Source organism: Sciurus vulgaris (assembly GCF_902686455.1).
Source record: "Sciurus vulgaris genome assembly, chromosome: 6".
Classification (NCBI taxonomy): Eukaryota; Metazoa; Chordata; class Mammalia; order Rodentia; family Sciuridae; genus Sciurus; species Sciurus vulgaris.
This window is the reverse complement of record NC_136466.1, coordinates 25,159,905-25,174,730: the sequence shown is the minus strand read 5'-3', so window position 1 is coordinate 25,174,730 and position 14,826 is coordinate 25,159,905. Positions and strand designations below refer to the sequence as shown.

The window sequence follows — 14,826 nt, the reverse complement described above, 5'->3', positions numbered from 1 at the left end:
TTGCAGAGACTGGTCCCAAGCTGGATGCAGGTGGTCCTCCTGCCTCTGCTCCCAGGTAGCTGGGGACCAGCTATAACAGCTTTGTTAAGGATTTTTGTAAAACCACAATAGGTGATTTTTTTTTTTTTTTTTTAAACATTTTCCTGGTATTGAGGATTGAACCAGAGGTGCCTTTACCACTGAGCTCTGTCCCCAGCCCTTTTAACTTTTTGAGGCAGGGTCATGCTCAGTTGCCCAGGCTGGCTTTGAACTGGCAATCCTCCTGCCTCAGAGTAACAGGATTACAGGTGCATGCAGCCTCACCTGGCCACAGATGTTTTCTTGGCCCCAAAGAACTGAAAGTTAGAAATAGGCACAATTGTGTAAGAATTTATTAAATAAACTGGATGGGGTGGTGCATGCCTCAGTAGAGGCTAATGCAGGAGTCATACCAGTTCATGGCCAGACTGGGCAATATTTTCTGTTTTCAAAATAGAAAGTAAAAGGGGCTGGAGATGTAGCTGAGTGGCAGAGCGCCCTGGGTTCAGTCCCCAGTAGGGGTGGAGGTAAATGAGAATGTTGGTAATGGTGGCTTTTCAGAGTGATCTGAATTGTTAGGAGCCAGAGGGTTCCTGGCCATGTCACTCCTAAAGGGGAGGCTGAGGGCGAGAACCCAGATAGCCTTGAGGCTTCGTTTCAGATAAAAAGGGTGCTAGTTAGATTTCATTTGAAAAAGGTATCTGTTAAAATCCAGCCAAATAAATGGTGTTAAGAAAACCAGTAGGGCTGGGGAGATAGCTCAGCTGGTAGAGTGCTTGCCTCGCAAGCACAAGGCCGTGAGTTCGATCCCCAGTATCGCAAAGAAAAAAAAAAAAAGAAAACCGGTGAACCATTTCAGAGAAAAAGAATTTTGCCCTTTGGCCATCTTTTTCTGGGCTCCTTGTTGAGGGAAAGAAGGGTTCTAAACACTGGTTTTGGTCATGTAAGTTAATTAGGGGCCTCAGTTGGGTATCCCCAAAGGGTCATGACCCTGACTGCTTTTGGGTGAAGGGCACCCAGCTGAGCTCAGGGTTCAGCCATGGATCTCCACAGAGAGCTGAAGGTGTTGGGGTGTGGCCTGTGCCTCCTTGTTATCAGTTAATCCAGGGAGGAGCACCTGTGTGCTATTTGTCTCTTCGGGGAAAGGAGGATGTTTGCATGCAGTGTGGAAGGGTTGAAACGGGGCCTGTGTGTGTGTGTGATGGGGGTGAGGGGATGGGGACTGGCACCTGGCATGTTAGGAAGCATCTGGAACTATTTGTCAGGGACAACTGGCCCTGAGCTGACAAAGGATGGAAAAGCCTTTTGAAAGAAGCACAGTGATATCTGATTCCCCAACTCCCTTGCACCAGGAGATCTCCCTGGAGCCCAGATAGCCTCAGGCCTACTGGCGTTTCCATCATTCACTGCATCTTACCTGGGCCACAGGCGGTCATGAGGGGAGGAACCTTTTTCCATCCCATAGCAAAGGACCAGGGGGACTGGCCAGAGCCCTCCTAAAAAGGTTTTCTCCTCCGGCTGGCCTCCAGCCTGGGGAACTTATCTTTCCTTTTCCTTAAGCCAACTCTTGGTCCCATGAAGGGACAAGGCCTAAAGTCTGGGGGAAGCCCTATCCTTAGCCCTGCCTTGCTAGGAAGCTAGCCTTTCCTCTGCCCTAGTGTGCCATCATTAGAGCGTGGCTGAAGGAGGCAAGCTGTTAGGTGCAAACATGAGACCTCGGGTCTGGGAATCCCGCTGTTGGGATAGGACTGTCAAGGGTGCGCTCACTCCATCTTCTTTGGGGAGTCAGGGATGCTCTCAGAGAGCGGGGTGAAGCCCAGCAGCAGGATGTGCCTCTCATAGGCCTTGGTCTGCTTGAATACGGTGTCGGTCCCATGGAGGTGGTCCAGCACCCCCAACACGCCATAGCACTGGTTGAACCTGGAGGAGAGACGAGGGTGCTGCAGCACTGGCACTGAGAGCCCATCTGTGGGTCTCTGTGTCCTTCATGCTGGCCTCCCACTCATTTCTCTGCCCTCATCCTGACCACATTCATCAGCAACCTGGGGACATCTTATGAACATGTCTTCCTGGGGCCACTCCAGACTTGCAAGAACTTGGAGCTACATCTCTGCCCCCCTGCCCACCTCCCCCCACCTTTATTTATTTATTTATTTATTTTTTTTTGAGACAGGATTTTTCTGAGTAGCTGAGGCCTTGAACTCACAATCCCCCTGCTTCATCCTCCAGAATCACTGGGATCACAGGTGTGTGCCACCACACCCAGCTTGGAGTCTTCCTTTGGAAAGCTCACCATGTGATCTGATGCACTTCATTTCAGAACCTCTGGCAGGACTAGGCTTGCCCAGGATGATCCAGGAGCCACCTGCACAGAACCCCTTGCTACATGTTAAAGTGCAGGGTTCTAGACTCTGCTCCTGCAAATATTTTGATTTGATACATTTGGAGTGGAACCCAAGAGCCCGTATTTTAAACAAGCATCTCAAGTGACTCCAGGAAGTTCACAGACCACACTTGAAAAAATCCTGGGGGCTTTCGGAGAACACAAGTCCCCTGGAATTACAAGAAAGATTTTCCTGCACATATGCAGTTTTCTGAAGAAAGTATCTATAACTACATCAGAGACTCAAAAGCCTCCAAATAAAGGTTAAATTCCCAACTGCTGGAGGACCCAGTGTCAGAAAGGAGGCAAAAGTCAAGGTGGTCTCAAGGTCATCATTTCCCCCACCTCCAACCCTCGCCCCACGAGCATCCACACCGAATCCAGTGCACTGTGAGAGGCTCGAGGAGAGTGAGTGGTGGTTATTGATCAAGGACAACTGTGGGCATGGGGGACTTACTTGAGATGGTGGTAGTCGTGGAATTCAGGTGAAGGCAGGAAGGGTAGATGGTAGCCGCAGTGGGAGATGGTGGTGATGATGAGGGCCAAGGAAAACCACACAGTGATGGAGGACAAATGGGAGCCCATTACTAAGGGACCTGCAATAACTGGCAGCAGGTTGGAGGCCTGGAAGAGGAAGGATGATTGGAGGCAGGCCCAGGAAAGGGATGGGGCCCAGGTGGGTCTGCATTTTGGCCCAAGGTGGTACCAGAGGAAGACTTGCTTGACTCAGATCTGGAGAAGATGGAAGTTTCAGGAACTTGCTTTGTTGGGGACATTCACTTTTGTACCTTGGGACACATTAACTATTTGAGTCTCAACTTCCTCATGAGCAAAATCAGGATCACACGGTTATTGGGAGAATTAAGGGTTGCAGCTTGTGTTGGGCACCTAATACAGCCTGGCACGTGGCGTGTCGACAATAAATGGCAGCTAATTAATTGGAAGAAGAAAGGCCCCGTGTGACCTGATTCTCAGCGAAGATCTTAGGGAAGGAAGATGGTTGGGATCACCACTCTTTCTGGAAAGCCGGGGCTGTACTCACCACATGCTCTATAGGGTGGGCATAGAGAGAGGTCACCCCAATGGGAGCTGTCCACTCGTGGTGTTTCTTGTGAATTTTCTTGTAGAATGTTGGGTGGTGAAGGAGCCTGGGAAAATAAATTAATACTTTGTAATAATCTGCCAATTCTCCTTTCTCCCTCCCTGACCAGACCATGAGGAATCAAAGGTAGGGACTGGAGGTGACATCTATGGAGTAAAGCTGAAAACACCGATTGTCTCTGCCTTCAGGTTCTGACCCCACTCCTTAGGCTGTGTGCTCTGGGAGTGGGTTACTTCATCTCTCTTCCATTTGTATTAGCTGTGAAATAAGAGTGTTGCCCAGAAAGAACTCAATAAGGAAATGAATGGGAAACTGCCCCTCCCCACACAAATGGAAACGTTTTCTTTACCGGACATTCCTCAGCCACTTCAAGTTGTCACTTATGGGAAAAATAGTTGTTTTCCTGTTGACTATTTAGCAGGAGACTTGAGATCAGAGGGTGTGGGTTCAGAGCCACAGGTGGGGTGGGTGCCCAGCCGGAGCCCCTGCTCACCGATGCGAGTAGTAGAACAAGACTTCTTCAGTCAAGGTGAAGATGGTCAACTCCAGAAGGAACCAGTGGAAGGTTGGCAGCTCTGGGCCGCAGGGGTCTCCCCACCACTTGAGGAAGGGAAAGAGGAAGACTGCCATGGGGAGAGTGATCACAAACTGGTTAAAAAGAACCGTGTGGATAGCCTGGCGGAGTTTCATGGGGTCTACCTGTTGGAAGGAAGGAGGGAGTGTGAGGAGGAGGTCTTTTCCTTCTGGAAAAGCGGCTCCACTGTGACCTGCTCACGGGAGCTTCAGAGATGGATTTGGGGTGATGTCTGGGCACAGCTGGAAGCTCCTGCCTGTTCCCCAGCCCTGGGGCTGGGACACTGCAGCAGTAAGGCCCTGGCTATTGGGTGGATGAGTAATGACACTGCCCTTGGAGACTGTCCCCTGAGCCTTCAGTCTGTCCAAGACTGCTTCCCCCTTCCTGGTTCTGCGGATAACACCAGTGTCCTCTCCCCCCTCAGGCTAAGCGCCATCTATTCCTGGTAGGCAAGCTGGGGAGCCACCAGCTTACTTGGAGAAGGTGCCAAATCCCGAGTGAGAGAACCTTGTTAGTGACGGATGCAGAGATCTGAATCCTCTGCCTCCTGTGTGTCCTGCCTCACTGGACTGGGCCCAGAGCAGAGAGGGAGACAAGCCAGGGCTGCTCTGCTAACCTCTTGACTACATCCTGGTGGTCGAGGTGGGCTGTCAGGATGGAGGCTGCCCAAGCGCTTGCACCAGGGCCCACTATACACAACTGGCCCTAAATGTTCACACCGCTTTGGCCTCAGAATTCACTCATGTTTTATTTCTGTCCCATGATGAGGCCAGGTCTGGCCAGCCTCATTTGTGATCACATGTAAGATGAAGCCTTGAGTCTCTTCTGGAAACCTTGACCAAGAAGGAGGTGCCCATCTTGTCTGTCTGTCCGTGCATTTAAATGGTACTTACTGAGTGCTCACTATGTAGCTTGCTCTCAGTGTTCCTGGGGATGGAAATCTCTAAATAAAACAAAAATTCCTGGCTTCACGGATTTATAGGGAAGACAGGCTTTACAAATATTAAAATGTCTATAATATATTGGGTGATAAGTGTTTTGGTGAAAAGAAAGTGTAAAGGAGAGAAGGGAAGCAGCAGGAGCCCCAGGTCAGGGCGGGGGTAGGCCTCACTGAGATGGTAAGAGACAGAGACACTGAGACAGAGAGGAAGAAGGGGAGGGAGCTGGCTAAGCAGACATGTAGGGGAAACACCTTCAAGTGAAAGCAAGGCTGGTGAGAAGGTCTAAGACAGCCACATTCTTGGCCTATGTGGCTGGAGAGGAGAGCGGGTGAGATGCAGAGAAACAGGAGGTGACGTCCGAGCTGGGAGGGCCCTGTGTTACCTGGGATTCTGGGGCTACCTTTAGCATGACTGTAGGGAGAGAGATCCAAGATGGCGGACTAGAGGGAGGCCGCGTTCCTTGTCACTCCGTAATGCCGGTTTCAAGCAGAGGATATCTGTTTCTCGGTGAGGCAGTTTCTGCTGCTTATCGATTCCCTGGTGTTTACCCATTTGTCTGCTGTGATGACCTGCAGTCTGCCAGCATACAGACACCTTTTTTGAGAGCAGATTGCTCACTGTCAGGTGTCTATCATCCGCCATTTGCCTGCTTCTCACCTGTCCATCGCCTGCCTTACTCCTATCCATCACCCAATGCACGAGGTTCACCTCCCGATCGTCCAACAACAGTCAGGAAACTGATCGCCAACCGCCAGTGGAGCACCAGCTGCCTGCTGCTGCCTGTAAGTTCACTGTTACAGTACCTGCAGGTTTGATTACACGTGGCTGCTGCCATTTTGAGACAACAGCCAGGCCCCGTAGGGCCCCTGGCGGGACTGAGTCCCATCTCCAGGATCCCTCAACCCAAACGATCACTCCCTGCCTCTGGGGCCCTCACATCAACTGACTGCTCCCTGCCGCCAGGACCCCCAGACCAACTGACTGTGCCCTATCACTGGGAACTCAGACCGACTGACTGCACCCAGCCTCCAGGATCCCACAACCACACCAAACACACCCGACCTCCAGGACCCCTGCCGGACCAACTGCATCCCATCTCCAGGACCTCCAGCTGACCACATCCACCCCTGAGCTGCAGCTCCCCATTTGCCAACACATTTCGAAGCCAGAGCGGCCATCTTGGATAATCCTGGAAGCCGTAGCTCCGATCTTTGGGTGGGGCAAATCCCATCTTGCGACGCCTGCTGGAGGCTTGAAGCTCATTGTCAGGTACCTCTCATGCATCAGGCTACTGAACACTGGGAGGTTTCATTAGTATATGACGGTTATACAGCAGATTTTTTTTTCTCCTTTTTAGAATAAGACTGTAGGAAGGCAATGGTAGCAACAGACCAATGAGAATTTCAGTAAAATTGACAAGAGATGATGGTGACTTGGACCAAGATGGCAGCCCTGCAGGTGGAGAGAACTGATTGGATTCTGGATCTATTCTGGAAATGAAGCCAGTAGGGTTTCCTGACTGATTGGATGTGAAGTAGGAGGGGAAAAGAATAGTGGAGAATGACTGCTAGGTTGTAACTGGAAGGGTGGAACTGCCACCACCTTAGATTAGGGAGGCTGCAAACAGCAAAGTTGTTGAGGGGAAGGTCAGAAATGCTCTTTTGGACATATTGAACCAGAGATGTCTTAGAGCGTGCACTGGAGGTGTCAGGGAGGCCTTGGATATTTGAGACTGGAATTCAAGAGATTGTTCCGCACTGGAGATAAGACTGAATGAGCTGTCAGTGTACAGGTGGTGTTTAAAGTCATAGCATTGAAGAGATAATGGAGGAAATAAAGATAAAGAAGAAAAGAGGATCCAGGCCCTGGAGAATTCAACATTAAGAGGTTGGGGAGAAGAGAAGGAACCAGAAAGGGTGACTATGAAGGAGATAAGGGGAGAACCCAGAAAGTGGGATGTCCTCGAAGCTGAGGACCAGGGGATGCACTGTGGAAAGGCATTTGGTGACTTAATGAGACAAGCCTGAGCCTGGATCACTGGTGACCTTGCCAAAAAGAATTCTGGTGGAACCTGTTTGGGGATGACCACTTACTTGGAGGACATTTATAAAATGGTGACATGTATAAAGACACAGGCTGAAGGACTTAGGAATGAAGTTTTGCAATGTCCTGAACTTACTCTCAAACATTTGGGTAAAAAAAAAAATTATACATGCACCTATATTTAGACATAAAGCAAAACTTGTTAAAATGGTGAACCTGAAGGTATGTAAAGAAGTGATCAGTGTACGATCTTTTCAACGCTTCTGTGTGTGTGTTTGATATTTTTTCATCATAATGAAAAATGTTTGGAAAAATTCTAGACAGGAAGAATTGGGAACTACAGACAACTTAAAGGGAGTTGCCCACAGAGCCAACGTATGGTGGTGGGGCGGTGAGTATGGGGGTGGGGGCAAGGATTGCTTTATTTTTTATGATGGGAAAAATGAAAAATACAGTCTATTTATAATAATACAGAGAGGAATAATCTGGGGTTGTAGTGAGGAAGAGAGAGAGAGAGAGAGAGAGAGAGAGAGAGAGAGAAAATGAATGCAAGAAAGAGAGGTAGCCAGGTGCTGTGGTGTGTGTCTATCCCAGTGGCTGAAGAGGCTGAGCAGGAGGATCATGAGTTCAAAACCAGCCTCAGCAAAAGCGAGGCTCTGAGCACCTTAGGGAGACCCTGTCTCAAAATAAAATATTAAAGAAAGGGTTGGGGATGTGGCTCACTGATTAAGGGCCCCTGGGTTCAATTCCTGGTACAAAAAAAAAAAAAAAGGTGAGGATTGTAAGTGCTAAGGCATTTTCCTGGAGTGGATAAGAGGTGATGGGTGCTGCAGAGAGAGAGCAAGAACTGTGCAGCTCACAGCAGGGAGCGTTCACCTGTGGAGCCTGGTGGGCAGGCAGAGCATGCGGGCGCGGAGCCCATGTGGTGTCCACAAAACTCTCTGTGCTTTAGTTTTCCAATTGAAGCAGGGAGCAAGGCCAACCCCAGGGAGGGAGGTTAGTTGGGGAGGCCCTGGGAATTCCAGCTGGGAGGTGTGCCCCAGGCATCCAGGGGAGTGGGAGATAGCTGGACAGAGATGGAGCGTGTGAAAGCCAGGTAGCACTCAGCTCCCATTGAGGATCTGTTTCTGATGGCTTCTTCAGGGGTCAGTCCTTCCTGGAGAGAGCCAAAGACTCAATGGCCCTTGGAGGTTCCTTCCTACCTGTGTGCCCACCTAGGATGCACATAGTGCAGGAGCAGTGGATTTGGAGCCAGGGATGGGCCCTGGCTCTGTGTCCTAGTCACAGACTGACGTTCAGCAAGTCTCTGCAGCTTTCTGAATCTTAGCCTCTGCAAAATGCAACGGGACCTCCCTATATAACTAACTCATCATCGTAGACTGTCAGGTTGTACAGGTGTTGGTGATGTTGACTGGTAGTTAAGAGCATGAATCCTGGAGTCAGGAAGCCAAAGTCTGAATCATGGTTCGACCCGTGGAACATTTCAAAGTCTCCGTTTCCTCATCTGAACAGTGAGGCTGATTATAGTTCTTGGCCTTGAAGATGTAAGAATTTAATCAGTGGTGACTGCTAAGGAGAATCATTGTGCCAGGAGCAGCTAAGGAGAGCCAGCAGCCTGGGAGGCTGAGGCAGAAGGATCTCAAGTTCAAAGTCAGCCTCAGCAACCTAGTGAGGCCCTAAGCAACTCAGCAGGACCCTGTCTCAAAATTAGAAAATAAAAGGCTGGGGATGTGGCTCAGTGGTTAAGCACCCCTGGGTTCAATCCCTCATACCAAAAAAAAAAAAAAAAAAAAAAAAAAAAAACCAAAAAACAGGAGAGTCATCGTCTGCCAGATGAAAGGTGAGTGTCAGGTACCAAGCACTGGCTTTAACACTTTGGACTCCAGCTCACGTCCTGCCAAGCTGGACCTGGAAGAAGCCCTCCTGGCTGGCTGGTAGTTGTCATTTCAAGAGAAGGGCACTGTGAGCCAGGTCAGCAGCTCCCGTTCAGAAAGGGGCCATTCTGAAGGGTTGAGTCGGGAGCACCATTTACCTCTTCTGCCTTTCTGGAATGCTCGGCTGGGTCAGAATGCCCCGAGAGCTGGGTGAATCACCCAGGCACCTAGGCACATGATCAGAAGATGACTGTTTGAGCTAGGAAAGAAGCCAGGATGTAGTTTGGGTGGAGCTCAGGAAAGAATCTGGCTTTCAGAACCAGGCATTTCCCTGTTGTGTAAGAGAAGGCTTGTGCAGCCTGTCAGGGCACCGAGCTGGCCAGCCAGGCCCTGGGAGAGGTGGGACTCCCTTCCTCGTGCCCAGCAGATTGGAGCTCCTCCTCAGCAGGGTCTGGGCTTTTGTTCATCATAGATTTGCCCTAGTAACTTCCACCATTGTTTCAATTGAATAATTAAGGAGGAGGATCGGCTTAAAAAGCAACGACCTAAAGCTGGGTGCCGTGGTACACTGCCTGTAATCCTCAGGAGGCTGAGGCAGGAGAATCACAAGTTTGAGGACAGCCTGGGAAACTTATTTTATTCAAAATAAAATAAGAAGGGCTAGGGGTGTAGTTCAGTGATAGAGCGCCTGACTAGCAGGTGCTAAGGCCTGGGTTAAATCCTGATTACCAAAAAACCAGAATACAACTGCCCCTCCACATTCAGACTCCACACTTCCCTGTGTGAAGTTGCTGCTCACCCTGGTGGCTGTCCGCCTCGTCCCCAGGGGCAGTGGTGGTCTGTGGTTTCAGCATCCAGCCCTCAGTGTCTAGATTCCCATGATAAAGGGGAGCCGTCTGACATCCCTGGCACAGGCCAGTACCAGGCTGAGATGACTATTCTGCCCCTAAAATACAGGCTGCAGTGTGGGAGAGCAGCACCGAGGTACAGGCAGGCCTGGGAATCAGGAGACAAGCGCATGGTGTACCCTGACCAGTGGCTGGGTGGCTCTGAGATTTGGGGCAAAGGATTTCCTCCTCCTAATCTAAATGGAGGGAGGCTTGACAATACCTTCTTTGCTCACACTGGCCCTTGTCCCTCTGGGCCAGTGGTGAGAATTCTGAGACTGCTTCCCTGGATTTTGACCTTGAGGAGCTGCAGCAACACTTACCGGTTCATTCTTGCCAGCCTGAATTCGGTAGCGAGAGATGAAGTTAGGTTTTCCAGTCGTGTCCACCACCAGCAGAAGCCCATTGAAGGCCCAGAAGATCAGACAAGGCACTTGGGTGGTACCTGAAGTTTGAAAGCAGAAGGGAACAATCAGGGTGGCTTTGGGCTTCTGCAACACCTGTATTAACTAAATACACAAGTTAGCATGACTGTGCCTGGCCAGGGAGGTCTCAGTGCTGAAGACCAGGGCCCTACATCAGTCCTGAGTGGAAAAACTAGCTTTGGGACCATGGAAAAGTCACTTAAGGAATGTCTGCATTTTTTTTTTTTTTAATTGGCTGTCAAGTGGGGACAACAATCTTTAAGGTTGTTAGACACACACACACACACATAAGGGTGTTATTGCACATAATCTACTCTAACAGAAATTGACCGTTGGGAGTCGTGCCCACCAAAGCCTTAATGAACTGATGAAGGGCTTGGGGGTGTAGGGTTCCGGTGGGCACAGGTCTGGGTGTCAGCTGGGGACCCTGATCCCGGTGACCTAGAACTGAGCAGTGGGACCTCAGGTGTCATCAAGGCTGCATTTCCTGAAGTGGAAGGCTCTCAGAGAACTCTTTCATCAGTCTTCATATCCTACTCTTTTGGAGAACCCTGCTTGGTCCACACAAGCGTGGTCACGGCTCAGAGAATTTCTGCAGCCTGGAACCCTGCTTGATTTTGTTAAAATCAATCTTTCCTAGCTCTGTTTGACCCTAGAACACTGTTTTCTCAGAAAAGCTAAGAATAGGATGCCATGCATCCCTGTTTGCACAGGATGATTTCAATTTACAGCTGTCATGGTTGAATAATTATTAACACCTCCTTTTACCCTTACCAGTGTCCCTATGTGGATAACAAATTTTATAAGCCATTCCACCGATTAACAGTCTACCGCACTGATGTGCTACAGAATATTTTAAAAAATATTCAAGACTTAAATTTTAGATTTGGGTGACGCGCACCTGCAATCCCAGAAGCTCTAGAGGCTGAGGCAGATGGATCATAAGTTCAAAGTCAGCCTCAGCAACTTAGCAAGGCCCTAAGCAACTTAGCGAGACCCTGTCTCAAAATAAAAGATAAAAGGGCTGGGGATGTGGCTCAGTGCTTAAGTGCCCTTGGGTTCATTCCCTGGTACCAAACAACAACAACAAACAAAAAATCTAAGTTTTTCTTTGTTTTGTTTGTTTTTTGTCCCACATCCCACTTTTTCATGAAGTCATTCCAAGTATCTGATTTCCCACTCTGAGCCAATAGCACCTTATCCACCCCAGGAGGCAGCTATTCAAATGGTATTACAGGGTTACCTGAATCTTGAACTGCTAGCTTTATTTATTCGTGTTCTGCCTCCTCCTCTAGATTCAGAATCCCAAAAGACACTTAATTCTGTGTCTCTGCACCCCTCCTCCAGCCCCCTGCCCGCTCCATCAATCAGTGTCTTGTGGTAGGTAGGACTTGGGAGAGTCTTGGCCACCACTGTAGAGGTATACGATGGGTCTAAACATTCTGGAGGGTAGTTTGGCAGTATCTGAAGTTAAAAAGAAAATGAGAAAGACAGAGACAAAAAGAAAGAACGAACATATAGATTCATGTACAAACATGTCCATCACAGCACTTTTTTTTTTTTAATCATAAGAAAACATTTAAAGTAGACTTAAAGTCCTTTAGTAGGGAATGGCTACTATGTTAGTCTTTCCATAATGTAATAGACTGGGCAGCTAAAAATATTAAGTCTGTAGTGGTTGACATGGTAACCACTACATGCCCACAGTCTATTCAATGAAAAAAAAATGGGTTAAAAAATTATTGGTGTGCTAGGCATGGTGGTATGTACCTGTAATCCCAGCAACCTGGGAGGCTGAGACAGGAGGATCACAAGTTTGAGGCCAGCCTCAGTAACTTAGCAAAACCCTGTCTCAAAATAAAAATAAAAAGGGCTGAGGATATAGCTTAGTGGTAAAGCTCCCCTGGGTTAAATCCCTAGTCCATATATAGTTGATGTCTCATAAGTACAACTATATATCCAATGTATTAGAGATGTACACTAGTATATTAATAGTGGTTATTTCTGGGAGGGAGGAAAGTGGATGATTTTCATCCTCTCTATGCTTATTTGAGTTGTCTGATTTTTATTGTCAACAATGAGAACACATTTCTTTTTATACTCAGATAGAATGAAGTACCTTTCATGTTAGCAAGAAAAATGTTGGGTTGGTGGTTACCCAGAGGGCTGTCCACCAACGTTCCTGCTTGGAACTGTGGAGGTGCCTCAGGGAAGGCAGAATAGAAGCCACTATGTAAAATGACTTTGAACTTCCTTCCAGCAAATATCCTATCTCTCCAGTGTTTTTCTTATCTCCTAAGTAAGAGGTGGTTTTCACGTTAATGCAACGGAAGCATAAAAACGCCCTCCAGCCACTTTCCCCACAGGTCTGCAATCAACTGTGCTCTCCATGACCGCTTAGTATCCCACAGAACCTACTTCCAGAATCTTCCCAGCTGAAAACCATCCTCGGGGCCATTGTGTTTGCACTTCTGCTTTGGAGCAACTGACACTTTCTTTTTGTTAACAGTGGGGCGTGAGCCCAGCCGCGGAGCTACATCCCCAGCCCTGTACATTTTTTAAGACAGGGTCTCCCTAAATTGCCCAGGCTGGCCTCAAACTTGCAATTCTCCTGCCTCAGCCTGTCACAGGGATTACAGGTGTGGGCCGCTGTGCCTGGCTGCGACAGACACTTTTTATCTTCTCTTGTGGACTATGACTTAGTTTTTAAATGGGGGAGGCAAACACTTCATCTGAAATATTTCTACATCTTCATATAAGTTTGACACATTGTACTGTATATATATATATATATATATATATATTTTTTTTTTTTTTTTTTTCCCCCAGTACTGGGGATTGAATCCAGTGACATTCAACCACTGAGCCACATCCCCAGACTTTTTAATATTTTCTTTACTCTTGCTAAGTTGCTTAGGGCCTCGTTAAGTTGTGGAGGCTGGTTTTGAACTTCGATCCTCCTGCTTCGGCCTCCTGAGCCAGGGTTAGAGGTGTGCGCCACCACACCTGGGTCACATTGTACTGTTAATATTATTTAAGTGAATGAATGTGTGATTGAGGATGTTCACTATGATAGGTAATGTTGGTACCAATGTCTATGTTTAAATGGATTTTTCTTTTTGAGATGTTTCCTTAGGCTTGTTTGGAGTCCTTCATGCTTTCTAAATACTATTGAATGGCCACTTGCTAAGAACTAGAATGGACCAGGTACAGGAGCAGCATTTAAGACGAGAGATAGAGACACTTTCTGCCCTTGTGGAGTTCCATGTAGAAGCAGGATTATTGCTCTAAACAGGCATTCATTTTTACATAAAATGTTTCTTATTTTTCTATACTTGGGGTAGAGGGTCTTCAACTTCTTAGCTTCTTTTCCTAGCTATCCCGTTTCTAGCCTTCAAGCTTAGTACTGTTCCGGAGCAGCTGTCAAGTCCTTATCCTGGGAACAATGAACGGAGACGTGGCCAAGTGGAGACAAAAGAAAAGAGAAAGAATGAACCTAGGATGGGTCCCACCCTTAGGCACTGTGGTCTGGAAACCTCACCTAGAATGAAGAGGATCCACTCTTCCCCTTCAAAGGTAGACAGCAGTCTCTCCCACTGGGCTTGCCAAAAGTAGCCAGAAGCACCCCAAAATCGCTGAAGATGCCTTGGGAGAAAAACCATTAGGTTTCTGGATGGAGACTGAGGGGAGAGAGTTCCTTACTCCAAGCTCTGCCCCCAGCGCCATCCCTGCCCTCAGGTCCTGGATTCGAGCTGGGTCAAGCAGACTTACCAAGTGACTGAGTTCCAGAAGGCCACCAACAAGAGAAGACCAGAGCCCAGGATGAAAGCTGTCCTCCTCATGGAGCCCCAAATGTGTCCCTCCTGGAGGGGGACAAAGAAGCCTCAGCCCCAGCAGGCCTCCTGCCTTCACCCAGCTCACTGCCTGAGGCACAGCTGGGACAATGTGGGACTGTGCTCACCAAACCAGCTGACCTTGCCCCTTATCCTGTGGGAGGCTGTTTGCTATCAAAGGCTCTTGGCTACACCTGGGCGTGTTTAGGCAAGTAGAGCTTCAGGCTCGGAGAGGGACGAGAATTACCCTGACTCCAGAGAACTCGTTGGGCAATTTTATCATCCAGAGAGAGGCAAGTGAGCCTTTTAACACTTGTGCAATTTGTCACCAGGCTGCTTGGCACATGGAGATAACCATCTTCTGCACTTTGGAATCACCTTTAAAAAAGCACAGGGGCTGGGGTTGTGGCTCAGTGATAGAGCACTCGCCTGGCACAGGTGAGGCACTGGGTTCGATCCTGAGCACCACATATAAATAAATAAAATAAAGGCATTGTGTCTATCAACAAATGAAAATATGTATATATTTAAAAAAAAATCTCAATGCCCAGGATCCTCTTTAACCCAATTACACAAGAGTCTCGGGTAGGCCCTGGACCTTCATTTCAACCTTGCCAATAATTCTAATGAGCAAGCAAAGTTGAGATAGTCCCCAGAGAAAGACTTGCAGAATCTATGAGAAGCAAATCTCTCCTAGGTCCTAGGGACTCACTGTGTCCATGGGCCGGCCCCACCGCCCTCTGTCC

General features: G+C 48.4%; 1 protein-coding gene across 1 annotated transcript in view; it reads right to left on the bottom strand.

The window, feature by feature from the left end:
* Positions 1-14,826, bottom strand: part of FAXDC2 (fatty acid hydroxylase domain containing 2) — a 31,631-nt gene continuing 16,805 nt past the window's right edge. The window contains exons 3-9 of the mRNA XM_079144998.1: positions 14,019-14,110; positions 13,789-13,892; positions 10,146-10,267; positions 3,997-4,202; positions 3,444-3,549; positions 2,859-3,025; positions 1-1,938 (exon numbers count right to left, since the gene is read on the bottom strand). Coding sequence (XP_079001124.1) covers positions 1,782-1,938; positions 2,859-3,025; positions 3,444-3,549; positions 3,997-4,202; positions 10,146-10,267; positions 13,789-13,892; positions 14,019-14,110 — 954 coding nt within the window. The 3' untranslated portion in view covers positions 1-1,781. The remainder of the gene's footprint in view (positions 1,939-2,858; positions 3,026-3,443; positions 3,550-3,996; positions 4,203-10,145; positions 10,268-13,788; positions 13,893-14,018; positions 14,111-14,826) is intronic.